At 39.7% G+C, this 18,691-nt stretch overlaps 1 protein-coding gene across 3 annotated transcripts in view; it reads right to left on the reverse strand.

Moving 5' to 3' along the window:
- DGKI (diacylglycerol kinase iota) overlaps nt 1–13,873 on the reverse strand; it is a gene marked incomplete at its 3' end in the record, with an annotated part of 110,405 nt that extends 96,532 nt beyond the window's left edge. For 2 of the 3 annotated variants that reach the window (XM_080342200.1, XM_080342201.1), the window contains exons 1-5: nt 13,216–13,873; nt 7,046–7,132; nt 5,770–5,865; nt 2,293–2,375; nt 450–510 (exon numbers count right to left, since the gene is read on the reverse strand). In XM_080342200.1, coding sequence (XP_080198326.1) covers nt 450–510; nt 2,293–2,375; nt 5,770–5,865; nt 7,046–7,132; nt 13,216–13,308 — 420 coding nt within the window. In that variant the 5' untranslated portion in view covers nt 13,309–13,873. The remainder of the gene's footprint in view (nt 1–449; nt 511–2,292; nt 2,376–5,769; nt 5,866–7,045; nt 7,133–13,215) is intronic. The other variant, XM_080342202.1, reaches the window with a different exon arrangement.
- Nucleotides 13,874–18,691: the final 4,818 nt, after the last annotated feature.

Genomic DNA, 18,691 nt, shown 5'->3' on the forward strand with positions numbered 1-18,691 from the left:
AATACAATATCTTTCCTCACAGATGCTTTGTAAAGAAGCGGGGAAACTCACTTTCTTTAAGCAGAGGAAACCCTATTTGACTGTACTCAAACATCATGGAGACAAAAACAGGAAGGAGCAGAAATTAAGATGTAATGGCACCCAGACACTGACTTAACCTGCTAGACCTTCAGATTTGTGTACATAGTTAGAGGAGGTCAGCAAGGTTAGTGTTTAATTTTTTTTAAGCTATACCAAATGTTTATGCATAAAGCAGATAGGACCTTGGACATTAGGATCACTACACTGGCAAGAGCACACAGAAAATTCATTAAAAAAGAAACAAAAATGTAGATTTCACAGGAGTAAGGTACATTATTTGGCTCTGCAGGCATAGTGGGAAACCCACAGCTGTGAGGAATTTACTCTCTTCACAATGACCACAGGGCTGCCAGGCACAGGCCACCTACCGTCCCATCCCCACCACAGGCCAGGATCCGCAGGTTTGGCACTTTTCTGTACAGTTCCAGCCTGGCCGTGAAAGGGAAAGGGAAAAAAGGAGGGAAAAAGTCAGAACAATGATGCAGGTACTTTTTATGCATTCTGCTGTGTGACAGTTTAATCACTGCTCATTACATCCTCAAATATTCAATACTAAGGGTACAGGTAGAGGCAGAAAAATAAATAAAATAACCCTCAGTGTCACTGAAAGTCTCGGCAATGAGGAGGCATCAGCCCTGGCAAATGCAGGTGGCATTGGCCTTGACCCAACCTGAACCCTGTGGCTCACCTCACGTCTCACACACACACACACACACACACACACACAAATCCACTAGGAAGTGAAATGACGCCTTCCTCTATGGTTAGGCAGCACGTCCTGAGGAGTATGTTATCTGCTTAGCATGTTACAACTTCCTGAAAGGAGGCTGTAGCATGGGGGTTGTCAGTCTCTTCTGCCAAGTAGCAAGCAACAGGACAAGAGGAAATGGCCTTAAGTTGCACCAGGGGAGGTTTAGATTGGATATTAGGAAAAACTTCTTCAAGAAAAGGGTTGTCAGGCATTGGAAAAGGCTGCCCAGGAAAGTAGTTGAGTCACTATCCCTGGAGGTATTTAGAAGATGTGTAAATGAGGTTCTTGGGAACATGGTTTTGTGATGGACTTGACACAGTATTAGGTTAAAGGTTGGACTCCATAATCTTAACCAAAATGATTCTATGATTCCCATGCTAAATCTGAAACACCAGATTGTCATGCTTCCTCTGGAGACAGCAAAATCTTTCATTCTCCTCTTATCCTAAAGCAAACAAACAAACAAACAAACATACATACATACATATATATATATATAAACATTGAAGTTTTTAAACAAAATGTAGTGTTCCTCACAGGATTTGCTGAGCCATCATTTCTGAGGCATGTAGAACATGACAGCTCCTTCAACTGGTAGCTATATTTTTTTGACACCAGAGAAGGCAATAACATCTAACAGTGCTCTTTCTCTGGATATCTGATCTAAGATATCAACAGGAGAGCCAAGAAAAGCACCTGTTAAAGATCTGTTCCTTCAATTGTGTGAGAGGCATAATGAAGTATTATATCTCTCAATGATGAGGATACATTCACACTACAGACCCTGGTGAACTGAGGCCTTAACCCTCTTTTCACTCCATTACACAGCTCTGAAAACTGTACGTCTTCTTTAAAGCTTCTATACATCATGAGGAGAGTAGCATTGGAGGTATTTCAGCAGGAAAGAAGGCCTGGATGGTCTAGAAGTATGAATAGCAAATACTTGGACCACTCTTACACAAGTAAATATCTGATTTTACATTATTACTATCTTTTTGGGCTGCCTAACTTGTGAAAGTAGCACTGAACAGGCGGTTAAACAAAACAAGTATCGGTATCTCATACCATAGAAGGATGGTCTCATAACCCTTAGCAAGAATCAGCCCTTTAAGGACAGGTCCTCCCTACCTTGGAAGAGGCAACATACTGTTGCCCACATAAGCTGAGTTAGTCAGAAAGCAGAGAGAGTTGCATTCTTGAAATCCGGAGGCAGTCTCACCCTACAGCAATACTCAGCTGCTGGGATCAGCAGCGAGTCCATCTTGGAGCCATCTGGAAGTGGTTTTATCTGACATGGGGGCAGCTCTTGAGCTCTTGTAAAAGAAGCCACCACTGTAGACCCCCACCCTCCTGCTATCAAAACCTGGACATATAAACCCTATACACAGTCTAACAACAAATCCAAGCTAGACCTTCATCTACTTTCCTGATAAGAAAAGAATTATGGTTGAGAAACTTACGCATCTCTTGGCCCTTCCTGAGAGAGATCAAAGACCTGGCGTGGATTTAAATACCACATGAACATTTGGAGAACCTTGGTGCCCTGGGAAAAGAAAAAAAAAAAAAAAAATCCCTGCATTATAAAGCAGATGTACCAATAAAAAGAAACTAGAAAGTGGCATAGTAGATGACTGCTCTAGAGAATAGCAACCCACCAATATGAGGAGGGTCACTTTAACAACACAGATCATTAATGGTTCATAAGAACAGGAATTCAGGGTCAGACCAAAGGTTCAACTCTCACAGCAACCTGTTCTCCTACCTCTCACCACCTGCAACAAGAAACCTTCGTTATCCGGCTCCTCCCTCAGCTATCCATGCCAGAAATAAGTTGAACAAGTTTGTGGGCAAAGTCACCATCACATTGAACACTGTCTGGCCCAATATCCAAGCAATGACACTTCTTTGACCTTCACCATCACCACTATGAACACATAGAAGTATAGCCCTCTACCCTCTATCTAATGAAGCAGGAACCAAGGATTCTATCAGTTATAGCTGCCCCAATGCTCCCTCACTCAGTGAGTGCCATGTAACATCATCTGAAGATATAATTTTCACCTTCTCAAACTCTTGGGTTCATATTCCAGACACTTGATTGGGTTACTTCACATTCTGCCCAGACATAAAGCAGCAAGATTCTTACTAGTAGAAGACAGCTAAGAACTCCATGAGTTGATCTTGTACTTGAAAGTAATTCAAGAATACATTTCAGACATAGCGTGGCCGGCGCAAGTCAGGAATTTTCAATAGTGCAACATAAGTGGTTATGGTCACAGAACAGTTAAAGCTGAGTCATGCCCCTTCTACAGAGACGTCTGTCTGTACATCATGTGAAACAGGCTGCAGTCCTTCCAGTTCATCCCAAACTTCTTGCTGAGGTGCTGGTTTCATTTCTTCCCCTACCTTTATATTCACAGGCTCCCCATTCCAGCCCTCACCAAGTTGCAAGATTTCCTTCTGACCTTGGCCAAATTAACTGTTCTCTGCATAAGCAGCAGCTTACTGGGGAAAAATGCCAAGAGAATCTACACTACTTTGCCTTGGGATTTCTTGTGGTGACGTATCTCTAGGCGGTGCCCACTAACTCCTTTGACGTGTTCAGTCATCAGTAGACATTGCTGGAAGTGCTCAGCTCTGCATGCCATCATTTGTTCAGTTTTTAAACTTAATTAGTCTTTGACCTTCTCTTTTGCATTCACTGTTGCAGTAATGATTTCCTTCTCCCTTGTTTCTTTTTCATTAGCTTCCCCTTCTGAAGAACTGCTATTCTGTCTAACACTCTCCCTTAAGTGGAGAACCAAGAATAGCAGTCCAAGTGCCTCATAAAAGGTGTAAGAGCATAAAATAAATGTGATGTTTGCTGTAGGTATTCTCCCAGCCTCAGCGATTTGCAGTTTTTAGAACTCGAGCCAGACAGAGATCTAGGGCTTCAGTAAACTTAAGGATTTTCTCCTTCAAATCTCTCCTTCAGCCCATGTAAATTTTTAGCATCCAAGACATCCTATATCAAAGTTTTACAAATGAACTACCCACTGTGAGAAGGACTTTTTCCTCTGTTTTGAATCCAAGTCTTAGCAGTTTGATTTTATATCCTCCCTAATTTTTCTAACAGTGGAGAAAACAAGCAGTAGCTATACTATTCTCTGTGCTCTATAGGACTTCGTTATATCTTACATAAATCTCTTCAACCAGAAATCCCTGTCTATTAAAAGGCACTTAGATTAGCTCATATTCAAAAAGTGGAAAACATTCAACTTCGATAAGCTTTAATTCCGGGAACCCTAAGATGGAAGTCTACTCCATGAACAAGTTAATCATTGAAATTTCATTCTCTATGGTACAGTACAAGACCAGTGATGATTTTTTTTTTTTAAAATGCCATAGGAATGCGTCATTTTACCTGCTAACTTCACTAGGCTTTCTTAGTAAATCTAAATCGCTTTTTTGTATGAAAGAAAAGTCTAACACTTCATTAGCAATCTAAATTTTCAGTGGAAAGATATCCTTCTATGACAAGGTGACTCACTCACTGGATGAGAGAAAAGCTGTGGATGTTGTCTTCCTGGACTTTATTAAAGCCTTCAGTACGGTCTCCCACAGCATTCTGCTGGAGAAACTGGTTGCTCATGGCTTGAGTGGGCATACTCTTCTCTGGGTAAAGAACTGGCTGGATAGCCAGGCCCAAAGAGATGTGGTAAACAAAGCCAAATTCAGTTGGTAGCTGGTCACGAGTGGTGTTCCCCAGGGCTCAATACTGGGGCCAGTTTTGTTTAATCTCTTTATCAATGACCTGGATGAGGGAATCAAATGCATCCTCAGTAAGTTTACAGATGACACCAAAATGGGTGGAAGCATTGATCTGCTGGAGGTTAGGAAGGCCTACACAGTGATCTGGACTGGCTGGATCATTGGGCTGAGGCCAATTGTATGAGGTGCAACTAGGCCAAGTGCCAGGTCCTGCACTTGGGTCACAACAACTCCAGCCAATGCTACAGGCTTGGGGCTGGAAAGCTGCCTGGTGGAAAAGGACCTGGGGGTGTTGATCGACAAGCTGAACATGAGCCAGCAGTGTGCACAGGTGCCCAAGAAGGCGAGCAGCATCCTGGCTTGTGTCAGTAATAGTGCAGCCAGCAGGACTAGGGAGTGATCGTCCCACTGTACTTGGCAATGGTGAGGCTGGACCTTGATTCCTGTGTTCAGTTTTGGGCCTCTCACTACAGGAAGGACATTGAGGTGCTAGAGTGCATCCAAAGAAGGGCAATGAAGCTGGTGAAGGATCTAGAACACAAGTCTTATTAGTAGAAGTGAGGGAATTTGGGGTTGTTTAGCCTGGAGAAAAGGAGGCTCAGAGGAGACTTGAAATGAGGCTGTGGCAAGATGGGTGTTGGTCTCTTCTCTCAAGAAAAAAGCAATAGGACAAGAGGAAATGGCCTCAATTTGCACAGAGGGAGGTTTATATAGGATATTAGGAAAAACTTCTTCACCAAGAGAGTTGTCAAACATTGGAACATGCTGCCCAGGGAAGTGGCTGAGTCAACATCCTGGAAGTGTTTCAAAGACAGGTAGACAAGGTTCTTAAGGACATAGTTTAGTGATGGACTTGGCTGTGTTAGGTCAACAGTTGGACTCAATGATCTTAAAGGCCCTTTCTGACCCAAATGATTCTAAAGATGAAGTCTTCTGAAAACCTCCAAACTACTATTTTAGATTCCTTTTAAGGAATCTGAAGATAAGACTACAACTGCTCAAATATTCAAGTATCCATTCCAGACATCCAATTCCATTGAAGTGGAAAGGGCATTCAACAGCAAGGACCTCTTCTAAGGACCACAACTCAATTGCATGGAGTTCTTCCTAACTGACCGAGCAAAAACTATTCTCATTTGCAGAAACACTTTTGTTAAACTAAAACTTTGTGACCTGGATGTTCTTACCTGATTCCCTCCACTTTTTGGATTGACAAAAACCAGCAGTGGCTTCATGAGTGGAGAGGAGATAGGCTTTATCACAAATGGCCGACCTTTGTTATCCTGAGAAACAAGAGGCAAAAAAAGGCTTTAGTACAAGCTATCTATGTTTCCCTGGCATAACACATGCAGGAGACCCAACCTAGCTCTGACTTCAGGTACTGGACATAGTACAGCCATGTTAATGTGATGCTCAGTTGGAACTAATTTATTCAGTTGAGACAACTGAGTAAGAAAATAAGAGGGAGGGGAAAAAAAATCACTTCAGGCCAGCATGAAGATATTTTAAAATGTTACTCAAAGTTATTTCCCAAAAAAAGCAATTATTCACACAGCACTAGTACTAGATAAAGTGCTGTTTCTAATATGAACAATTTTCCAATGGAAAATAGAATGGGATACTACTTATTTCAGTAATTCCGTCTAACAGACCAGTTGTATCAGCACTTAGTGGCAGATGATCTGCTCTTGAATTCTTGGCCTTGCCACCTTTGAACAAATGTCACAGGTCAAACAAGGCATGTCAATGAGGAAGCTATTTATGTCCCTACACCTGCAGGACACCAGAGATCCCAGTAGTGAGGGCACTCTCCTGGGCTGTGGCAGACACAGATTCAAGTTACTGGTCTGCAGTTCTCCCACTAGCCAAGTGAGGACCTCCCTCGTCCTCACTCTATGAGGCTGTTGTTCATCTCTATAACTAATTCACTAGGCAAGGTCTGAAAATGAGATCTTCTCTAAGCTATGTGACAAACCAAACTATCAGATCATTCATCTGTTTTCTCTCTCTGTGGACCCAATGGCAATTTTCACACAAGCAGAATATTTCCAATATGCGACCTTCTGAGTGAGATACATTTAAATTGGATTAGCCCTTCGCACCAGTGCTCTCACCATGGATTTCACAACTCAGTTTCACACCCATGGTCTGCCTAGTGGAAACCAAGGCTCTGGGCTGAGTCTCTTACATCCCATGGGAACACTGTTACATTAAGCTGCTGGTCTTTCTGGAGTCTGGTATGTTGGTTCTTGCAAAATCAACTCGGCAAATAAGACACTTCTCATACAAGTTTTATGAAAACTGATCTCTCCCTACAATGAATTCAATAATGTGAAATTTTCAAGAGGGAGTTGGGGGGACAGTGAGGGGAAGCAAACAGACCTGCAGTAAACAAAAAAAAAAAAATCACTTCTAAGTTTGCACTTAAAGATTTAAACAAAAGGAGTCTGACTTCAAATGCACTTGAATACCTACTTCATTGCCTCTTTTGCTAGCTTTTCTTTTAAAAGATGTCCTCTTCTTCCGTCGTGTTGAATTCTTTAATGAGTTCTATATCAAAAGAAAAAAGAATACATGAAAAGCAAAACAAAATTTAGAAGACAGGCCCAGACAGAGCCCCTTTACGAAGCTCTTCCATGCATGTCCACTTGGAGAATGGTAAGAGTATCTGGCACATGCTCAAGATTTAAATTACATGCGCTGCATGCTTTACACTTCCACACCACCGTTTATGGAGAAAGCCACACACGGAGACCAGACTGGTGCTTTGGAACTGGAAACTTTCCCACGCTGTGAAGGGGGGAAAAAGATCCGATGCTCCCATAGACTCACATAACACCACATGTTGTACCTGCCAACCCTCCCAATAGGGGTAGGAGACGCCCGTTTCCCCTTCGGGGCTCCAGTCTCCTGCCCAATCAGGCTCGTCTCCTGGTATGGAGACCACCTGCATAAAGATGTAATAAAAAACATGATAAATGAGATTTTTTCATGTTTTTTTTTTTAGGAAAGAAAACAACAAGTTTTAGCTCTGGCAACCATTATGACTCAACATGACATAGGCCATCATGGTGTAAGATGCTGGCACTGTGGATTCAGTTCCAGTCTATCAAGAAACTTGATTAATCATTTGATAAGGAACAAACTGAATTGTTAATATTAAAGTATTTGGTGAGTGGGGTGTTTGTGGAGTTTTTGTTTACTTTGGTTTTAAATAAAAATATCCCTCAACTATATAGAAAAAAATCCCACAAAACTGCTTGTATTTTTGCAGAAATTATTAAGGTAGAACTTGCATCAAAGATATTCTCCAGATTGGCAAGAGCCTGCTCAGTGATACTGAACCACAAAGGTTTTCTGATGTGATAAGAACAGTCCATAAAGGGGAATTCTATTTTATTATTATTATTATTATTATTTTAATTAGGTAACTGAAGTCATACTTGCATAAAACCCTAAACTTTTTCATATGATTGGAATTTTGTATTATAGGAAATACTGTAAATATTTTCTCAGTATTTCAATTCTTAATTTAGCTGTCACCAGGAAATAAAGTAACACAAGGAGTTAGAAGAGAGTTCATTGATTTTCTTCTGGCTTCAAGAGGGGAGCAAGATCCGAAAGTTCATTTTTGTCATAACTTTATTCAAAAGCATATCACTAATTAAAAAAAGCTAATGACCAGAGCCCATCAAATCTGTAAGCAGTGATGTCTGTCCTTAATCCTGCTTGCTAACCAACATTAATAAGAAAAGCTAAGACTCTGTTCAGTCCCTTACAAACACTTCCAGAATTTCAAGACTTCAGCACAACACAGTAGATACAGAAGTTAATGTTTCCACATCTCTGAGAAGTTAAGAAAAACTAACAGCTATCTAACTCAAATACCTAAAGACGCTCCTTTTTCATTCAGACCAAGAGAAGCCTGCTGTATGACATGAGGTCCCAAGCTTTTTGTCACTTCTCAACATTCCTTGTGGACATACAGCACATAGTTAAGCCTCGTTGCTTACTGAAAATATTGAAGACGAGACAGCTCTGTGGAGCAGCTACAGGATATTTGTCCTTTTAGCTCATATTTTGAGAAATCATCCAAAATGTTCATAGTCTTCTCTAGTCTGGTACTATGTGATCTTGAAAGCTTAATAAACCACAAAGACTGTGCTAACTAAGAAGAGCATTAGCAATATCATCTCTATGGTCTTTCATTGCTCAACCTCAAGAGTCAGATTGATTGTAGACAAAAGTATTTACGTCAGTAGAAAGATATGGGACATTACTCTCAAAGGTGCCTTCCTTGGAGGCCTTAGCCTAGTTCCTCAGCCACTCTCTGCTGAAGGATTCTCCCTGGAGTGGGGCAAAATACATGAGAGAGTGAGGAGACTGAGTCTGTCCACAGTCTTGCCAGTGGTCTCCTGAAAGGCCAAGGATATATCAAGGCTTTTCCCTGTGCTTCAGTACCTCCAGGTGTAAAATTCATAATACTTATCCAATGGTAAAGTGCAGTGAATTCTGCTGACAAATTGTAGTCTGTAACTCCAGTTAGGTGTTACACTAGACAAGTACTTAACTGTACCTCTGTAAGAACTGTACTTTTTATTCTACCTCCTCAATGGATACACCTAAGCCCAGTAAAATTCTTCTGCAAAGGGCCAAGACAGTTCAGTAAAATCCTGACTAATTGGAAAAAAAAAAAAATCAAAGAATGTTTAAAAGTAGTTGTCATTAAATCCCATTATAACATCTCTTTTCTTGCCTAAGGGCAGGGAGGAAAGAGACAAACTCTATTAGACAGAAACAGTTTTAGTCTAAGCCTCCATTCATTATTATAACTTTGTTCATATCCACACTTTTAAAAGGTAATAAAATACACTACAACACAACTATGTTGTTTCACATTTTTTTGAATGTGCCTACACCTATAGTGTTAAGAGAACATAAAGCTTCACTGTGATGATTGCAACTGCATGTCATAGCAGATGAAAGGCAAAAAGCTGATTAAATGTGTGCACACTGCCTTTGCAAAGTAATAACAGCCAAGCATAATCATCAGTCTTCACACATTAAACTGAAGAAATGGATGTGTAGTGCCTTGTCCACATAACAAGGTGATAAGTATTTTTTAAGATTATAGTGTTATTCAGTGAAGTACCTGATAGCAAACCGTACCTTTAAATGGGCACCGTATGTGAATCCTAACTTGCCTCTGGAAAAGAAATCTCTCCTTTGTGGATATCAGTTTCACCATCTTAAAGAGAGATTTTTTTATCATTGCATAGTCATTATAGCTCTAAGCAATCTTAGCTAGATGAACAGAAGTATTTGAGTCCTTGTATGGTGTTGGGTCATATGAGTGCCATACACTCTCTTAAGTAAATCAAATGAAAGTTTCAACCCTTTCCTTTATGTTTCAAGCTTCATTTTAAAAGGCTTTTAGCATGCTGGGCTTCAAATGACCTAAATAATGAACAGCTTCTGGGAAGGTCAATCCTGACCATCTTGTGGTTGTTCACGAACCACAATCAGACACACCAGCTGCAGTCAGCAGTTGAGGAAATAAAGAAATAAGACCAGAAGTAGAAATAGTCTCCAGCGGTTTTTCAAGGTCCTCAAAGGAGGAGGAGGAGGAGGAGAAGAAAACACCATATTTAATCACCCTGAACAGAAAAAAAAAAAAGGAATTTTACAGTTACTGCCTTTGCTTTCCCAAACAGAAGACAGACTCTCCTTATTATCTACTTTTCTCCCACAACATAAGCATGGCAAGTCCATTCCTAGAGCTAACACCACCTGGGCTACTAAACCTCACCTTTACCAATTACCATCAGTCAACAGGGGTGACCTGCATTCACAAACTAGAAGACGGAATTAATTTGTATCCCGGGAAATCAGATCGGGTATCGAAGTGTTGCTAACACAATAAACACTGGAAATCAGTAACGAAGTTGCAAAAATTGGCTCAAATTATGAGTAAACGGAATAGGTACTGGAAGTTTTCCATTTATGTAAATGCGTCATTACATACAGGGCTACCACCAATCCCAAAGCTGTTTGAACCATTCTGTGTATTTTTCATGTTGCAACAAATTGCTTGCAAGAAACAAAAGCTCCCCATTTAGAATGTAGGTTGTCAGCAGAGATTTGCCTTTAACCAATTATATCATTATACTTCACTACCACAACATTGATGGTAATCAGAAGTGGAGTGTGCTCTTTATTCAAGCCCAATATTTGAAAGGTGGTGACCCACATTGTATAAAATAAGCATGGAAAGCTATTTTTGTAGCAATAAAAATTTTAAAACAAGGCAAGGTTTTGCTACAAAAACATATCTTATTTGCTAAAAAGAAACAACCAACAAACAGGATGAAGGCACCACTAAAATCAGTTTCATACGAGTAGGGAATTCAGTTCAGGAGTTGTCTGTGATCGATGCAATTAGTTAATTAGAGCTGAGGAAATATTTTGTAACAAAAAGGCTTCTAGCCAAATTTATTCTGATTACGGAATATGTAAAAAACAGATTGGTGGTTACACATTTATTTACTATCTGAATTTACAAAAATTTGTGAATATTGTGTTTGTACTCTGTGGACTGAACGCAATTATTTCATAGTGTTTACCAAACATGCATATAGGGTAAAGAGGGTCATAATACACAGAAGCAGAGCTGGCCAGAAACAGCAGGAGAGGAGAAAATATTTCCTAATAACAAATAAGAAAACAAGACTCCTGCCAAAAAACTGAAGACATCTGAAAGATGCGTCAATATTTTCTACAGCAATAAGGATGCATTCCCTGGAACTAATACTGCAATGGGTGCTTTTAAGAAGTTTCATGGAAATATGCTCATTATCTCTGCTAAGTATCATTTTGATCTATCTAATGCTTCAATTACCCAATATAAGGTTTTTGAATGCGGCTGACCATGAATTTCAAGGACCTGAGATGTCAGGGAGAGGGAATATTGGCTTGAAGAACTTCCTCTCCACTCATGACTCAGGAACACAAAACTAACAGATGTTTTCTCTTGATTTAACTTTTTAAATCTTCATTTAAAAGCATTTTCCCATTAAATATAATTAATTAGATTAGGTTTTAAAATTTATTTGAACTTTTCTGAAAAAATAATGGACAAGTAAGAAAATCTTCCTAAAATATTACAAGGAGGGTACCTTGCTTTGACCAAATGCCAAACCAAAAAGAAAATTACATATTTTTTTTTTTTTTTTTTAACTAAAAATTAAAAAGATCAAAGAAAGGCTTCTTTTAGTAAGGCCAGCTATGGATGTGTTTATCAAATAACACGTAGGTGCTGAAAATTAACCAACAAGATTAAGTGCCCGCAGAAGATTCAAACAGAATCTTCAACAAAAGAGGAAAAAAAGATTTATCTGGAGGAGGCTGGAATAAAAGTAACAGAGAAAGAAGAGTGTGGGTTAAAAATACAAATGCCAAAGAAATCTCTTTTTCTCAGAGTAGAGGTGTCTAGGAACCTGGTCTATTCTCTCTAGAGGTCTCTTTGGTTGACTTTTTGATTATGTGTATATTCCCTATTTCTCCTCCTTGTCTTTAATATCCACCTTGTTAGAAATGCTGCTTATGCACAAATTTAACAGTCCATTTGCCTAGACTGGAACTAAAAACTGAGTAGCATGAAAACTTAGACATTTTTCCAGATTGACGGAACTAATTTTGTCTCAGTACTTTGCCTGGACCTAACTTCTCATCTTCTTGTTGACAACCAGGACACAAAGCCAGAAAGCCCTGGGTCACTTCTCAAGAATGGACACATAAACATTTAAAAAAGGAAACACACAAAACAAAACAAACAAATACACACACACAAAAACCAACCAACCAAACAAAAAACTTGTATCAGTCCTTCTGAAATAGAACTTCTACCAGCATTTCTGTCTCCCTGATATGTTTAGTGTTTGTTTTTATCTGTTTCTTTCAGTTCAACCTGGAGTGAAAACAGACTTTCAAATAAAAAACAAAATGAAACAAAACCTTCTTGCATGATGGGAATCCCCTTTTAATTTTTGGCCAGCTCTCTTTTGGATACCTTTTCTCCCTGTTGTGCTCACCAGTGAATTATCCTCTCTAAGACATATCACATCCATTATAAATGCTTCAAAGTATAATGCTTGTTACCTGCAATTAAATGAGCATGTGGGCTTACTGCTTACATACAGCAAGCCCTGATGTAAATAAGAGAGGATTGTTCAATTGTCCATCATTGGCAAATTCAGAGGGATGCCAGCTCAGCCACAGCCAAACCCTACTGCCGTTCAAGTGAACATTTGTCAAGAGTTTTTCCCTGTATTTGCTCAGCTCTATTTAATGAAACATGCTGGACTGCAGTATGCTCATTGAACTCACACTTAGAGGAGCAAATCTCAGCTGGATTTGCTCAGAACAGAAGTTGTATTTGATATTAATCATCCCAAACAGGAAAATCTACTGAAGGGCTTGATGGAGGGGCAGGAGGATACAGGTTCATAATCATCATGGATGTATGCTGGGTTTCAGGGATAGAGGCAGGGTTGAACAAGCATGCCTTAGTGAAGGGGTACCAAGTGGTGAAGCCAGCCATACAGCTTCAGAAACAGACATCAGCATGCAGTTACCTGAGGTTTCTTCACCTTAATGATCCAGGTGGGAGGCACAATGACAGCAGCGTGAGCCCCCAGGGAACATGGTTCTTCAATGTGATGCAGCATGAAACAGGTGACTTTATTATGAAACTGGAAGTGAAGAAAAGAGTAGAGTCAATAATGAGGCCAAGAAAGACAAAAGGGAAGCATGGAGAAGAAGGAGGGAGTGACGGTACAAAGACTGGAGCAATGTTCTCAACTCCACTATCTTCAAGTCCTTCAAACGGTGGAGTTTATAACTAAGGAACACTTTCCTTAGTCATGTCTTCTTACAAAAACAAACCAAAAAACACAACAAGAACAACAACAACAAGAAAAAAAACAAACAAACACACAAAAAAGCCAAACTCCACAACACAAACACCTCTCACCCCCCAAAAAAATCCTCAAAAAACAAACAAAACAAACAAAAAAACCCCAACACACCAGTCACTCCTACTTAAAGACAGGTCATAGACTGAAGACCACAACCTAGTTTGATGGAACTGTATGTATTAATAGCCCTTTAGCTAAGGAACAGAAATGGAAAACCTGGGAGTGATTCACAAAGAGGGAACCCCAAGACAGGAAAACCAAAAATTGATGGCAGTGTGGCCAATCAGTGAAGCTGCTATCTGTCTCCCTAAGTATCGTCCACTTACCGCCAGCTTGCACCAGGAACAACTGATGGCCACAATCTCTTTACTATGGAAGGAGAATTTCTGCTGAAAGCCCTAGAAGAAGCAGGAAAAAAAGGATTAAATTCCTCCTGACTGCAAGAAAATTTACACTCTTAGCTCTTGCCAGGTAACTGTGCTAGACTAAATCAGCAGTGCAATCAGATATACTGGTTCAGCCTCAAAGCTCTTAGATGCAAAACAGATTTTGGAAGGTTAAAATAGTGGCAGGATTCATAGTGAAGGTTCTTCAACTAGGGTATTTACACATACATGGTTTAAATACACTTCTCAAGTTTTATGTGTTTTCTTTAATGTTGTAGGTAACAGGAAAGGGAGAAGAAGGAGAAGTAACGCCTATTTCAACGGATTTCTGCAGACCTAAGGTTCAAATTTTCTGTTGAACAGAATATTCTCTCATTGCAGTCTTTTTGCTCTAAATATAAATAAGTAGGTTTGATAGGGGTTCTGTTGTTGTGTTTGTGGGTTTGTTTTTTCTAATACAAATCAACTACAATCTGTGTGGAAATGTTCTAGTTGGGAAATTAAGTTTATTGTTTTATTGAGCTGACTCAGATAAAAATCTTTTTTACTACGTTCCAAACACAAAGATTGTCTGATTTAGATCAAACAGATATAAAACAAAGTATTTCTGTATAGTTTTAAAGAGAAAAGAAAACACCATTAGTAGCAAATATATTTTATTCTCACAGAGAAGAGTTTCATTTTGTAGAATGTAATTTCAGCAAACATATCATTTTGCTCTCAATTCTAAAGCGTGAAAAGACCATGGGGCCATCTACACTCTTCTTGCATTTAACACAGGCAAGAAAGGGTAACCAGGGTTAGAACTCAATTAAAGTTCCTTTTAGCCAGAGAAATAATTTATTTAGGTTGATGGCTGCAGAGACAGAAAGTCCAGCATTCCACTGAACTGTTTGTCACAGTCACCTTTGCTGCTTAGATTTATTTCAGATTCCCAGTTGTCTAGATGTTTTATTCATTGACTTCCATCAAGCCTCACTACTACCTTAAACCACCCCTCACCACACAGAATTTTCTATTTGGAAGTCTCTCTACCAAGTCATGAACTTGTGAGCAGGTTTTCTTTTTGACAATCTTACTTTTAGCTAAATCTACATGCTGAGCAATGCCCAAGATCCAGTACAAAGATACAAAAATCTGATTTAGTAACACCTAACAGGTCATTGCTTCACTGCTTCTATAATTAAGTTCCTTCTCATCCTAGCTGCTGTGGAAAGGAAGATGAACACCTGCAGGAAAAAAGCGCTTATTAGTGCTCAGTACAATGATAATGTCAAGCATACCAAGAAGGAGAATTAGATGAATGACCAAAAACCTGGTCTTAAATAAGGAATTGAGCCACAAACTGTCCGTACATGATGACTGAAGAAAACCGTATCCATACCGTTGAAGAGGAGGAGGCTCCACCTGTCTGCACACCATGCAGAAGTGCACATTGCAGCTACTTCTCGAGGTATCCCAGTACATATTCAAACCAGCCTGCTGGATGGACCACACCACCAGTTAAGCCCTACTCCTAAGGAGGCTTGTGTCACCTCTGCCTAATTTTTTTTTTTTAATCTTTCCCCTAATGCCTCGTGGTTTACATTCAGAGAAATCCAGAGAGTAGATTCTTCATAATGATGGCAATTTTGTATATTCAGGTTTATAATGAAACATGGTCAAATGGCTTCACAGAGACAAGGTGGCCAGCTGCTTCTGGATGGGCAGATCTAGTCTGCCATACAGTGTGGGCACAAGCACAGAGAGACAGTACATATGATATGAGTGCTGAAGTGGAGGTTTGACATTGGACAAAATACTCTAGTCTCATTCACTTAGACTAGTGCTGCTTAATGTTTCTCACATATCTTACTCTTTCTTGTCCCGATGTGTATTAAAAAAAATATTTCAGTCCCTCACAGCCATGAAATATTTTGGTTTGTTCTGCTTTGTAACAACCAGGGGAGAAATTATTCTCTCCCAAAACCTCCACTAACAAAGCCTAAAATTCAGTACATTAATTGCACAGCCCATCAGTGCTGTATTTTAAACATATGGACTGAGCAGCTTGTCTGGTTCTGGGTGGACCATTTTTCACTTATTCAGTAAGCCATTTGGTTTTTAGGGAGTCATTAGAGCAAATGATACAGCAATAAAAACATATTAATGATAAGTAGCAATAAAACACCACTTTTCTTCCTCAAATTGCTTTACAAATATGAGCTAATTCTTCCTAAGGATACATGTTTGAGGAATGACAGCAATTATTTGAAAGCTAGATTTCCAAATAAAGGAACTGATGAAATAAAATGATGCACTGCAGGTCACAGTCAGATTTGATGAGACTATCAGACTGAAACACTGAAGCCCCCCATATTCCACCAGAAATCATCTCTTCTGCTTTTTCTCAATGAGATGGAAAACTGAAAATCAGCAATTTCCTGGGCCATACAAAATTTAGAAACTTTGAGGATAGAAAATTTCACCTTTGTGATAATGTCAACCTAACGGTACTTGATTAGCCCTGATCCACTGGCACCTAATTCCCTTCCCTGACGCCAATTTCTGCATATAGCATTTTTTCAGTACATCAAGTGAAATCACTCCTGGGAGGAAGAAGAGAAGAAAACTGAAGCCTAGATGAGACTATATAAGTTGTATCTGCGCTAGCAAGTAATGTGTTACAGTGGGCACACAGGCTCTGCTGATGTCTTCTTCCAAGTAACAAGCAACAGGACAAGAGGAGATGGCCTCAGGTTGTGCCAGGGGAGGTTTAAATTGGATGTTAGGAAAAAATTTCTTCACCAAGAGAGCTGTGAAATTGTACAGCAGGCTGCCCAGGGAAGTGGCTAAGTCACCATCCCTGGAAGTGTTTAAAAGATGTATAGATGCGGTGCTTAGGGACATGGTTTAGTGGTGGACTTGGCAGTGTTAGGTCAATGGTTTGTACTCTATGATCTTAAAGGTCTTTTCCAACATAAACGATTCAATGATTCTACTGAGGACATTATAAAGAAGGATTTTCAGAGAATTTTACTTTGAACTATCTGAAGTCTTGTCCTGTGGACTGAATGCCTATTAGTAGCTGCAGAGTTAACTTTTCAGTTAAGTTTAATGCATGACAAGACAATATAAAAGATGGTTCTCACTCAGAAGTATAAGAAACTTAACAGCAGAGCATGAGACAGACAAGTATTTTGCTATAATAGGCGATTACTTGGACAATAAATATAATAAGATTTTTTTTATTATCATTTTCCCTAATCCTTCCTGTTTCTTGACAAAAAATAACTCTACTACAATACAGCTGTGTTACTCTCAACTGAGTGTTTCTTATTTAAGGGTAAAAATGTGATTTCCTCTGGACTTCTTCACATCAGTTGTGACTGACAGGAATTTTAGGATGGACTGGTCATGTTGCCCAAATGAATGTCCACAGCACAGGTTTTAATATGATAGGTAGTAATTATACGCATTGCAAAATCAACTCCTAATGCCAAAAGGACAGAGGAGGAAGGCAGTATCACTGCAGAATCATACCACAAGAATGCTGCATGGAATGTGCCTTCCTGCACTGTTCCCATGCTACTTGCTACAAAAGGGTATCACAATTTTACTGCATGCCTTGTTGCAGCTTGTAGCTGGTGATCTACATCAGTATCCAGATACAAATCCGATTTTCCTCTTAGTGCTGTCCCACAGAGATGAGACACAGTCTTTCTTACTAGTTGATGTTAAGAAGAAGGCAAAGGTATAATACAGTGCTAGAGAAAGGAAATTAAACTCCTGTATTAATGTAATTTTTAAATATCTCTCAACAGATTTCAGGGGTTCATAACATTTCAGATGGAAAGTCTTCAGTAGCTAAGGTATTTCTTACCTCTTCTTATAGCATTTTAGAAATCAACTTTTACAGCCTATGCAGCAGAGGAAATATGAAACAGTCTCACAAATCTTAGGGTTTGCCAGGGCATAATGAAAGCAATAGCATTTTTATTTTCCATAAGCCTGAAAAAAATAGGCCATCACAATTTTGGCACAGAGGATAGCATTACAAGAACACCGTATTGACATGGGATTTGCTTAATGAAGAAGCTCAAGAAGCCACAGCTTTCCTCCTCCTAATTTTCAGCAGGCAGTACAGTACAGTGTCCCAGGACAAGTGGGATACTCATTCCTGTGGATGCAGCTGCCTTTTCTCTCTCCACATGGGAATCAAGGCTGTTACCATTCAACATATTAGGCATGTCATTAGCCCTTAAGAGAGGCCAAGTGCTTAGGGTGGAAGAATTTCAGTGACTAGAAGGACCTACTGGCTACCCTGAATTCCTAAGCGCCCAGTGTTGTGCTTGTGCTGCACTGGAAATCTCACCTTTCCACACTGCTTACATTTCCCCTCCTGCCTCCGCCTGTGCACCCAGTGATGTCGGACAAAGTTCTGCAAAAGAAGGACAAAAAGGTATGTTATAGGACATATGGCAGTTTGCACTCAACAGTACCATCTGTGTGAAGTTGATTTACAGACACCAAAAGGAAGGTCCCTTCAGCCAATGCAATAATTTCTGGAGCAAAAGGCAGCAGTCCCCACAGGAAACCGCAGACACAACCAAAACTGGAGGAGGAATAAGGACAAGATAGTGTTCTTCATCTGTGTTGAAATGCAGTCACAACTACTCTCACAGTACTCTTCTATGAAAAGACAAAAGTTCATTACATGACACAAAGATAACAATCACCTAAATACAGAGCACAGAAGTACCCAAACA

Source organism: Nesoenas mayeri (assembly GCF_963082525.1).
Source record: "Nesoenas mayeri genome assembly, chromosome: 1".
NCBI classification, from domain to species: Eukaryota; Metazoa; Chordata; class Aves; order Columbiformes; family Columbidae; genus Nesoenas; species Nesoenas mayeri.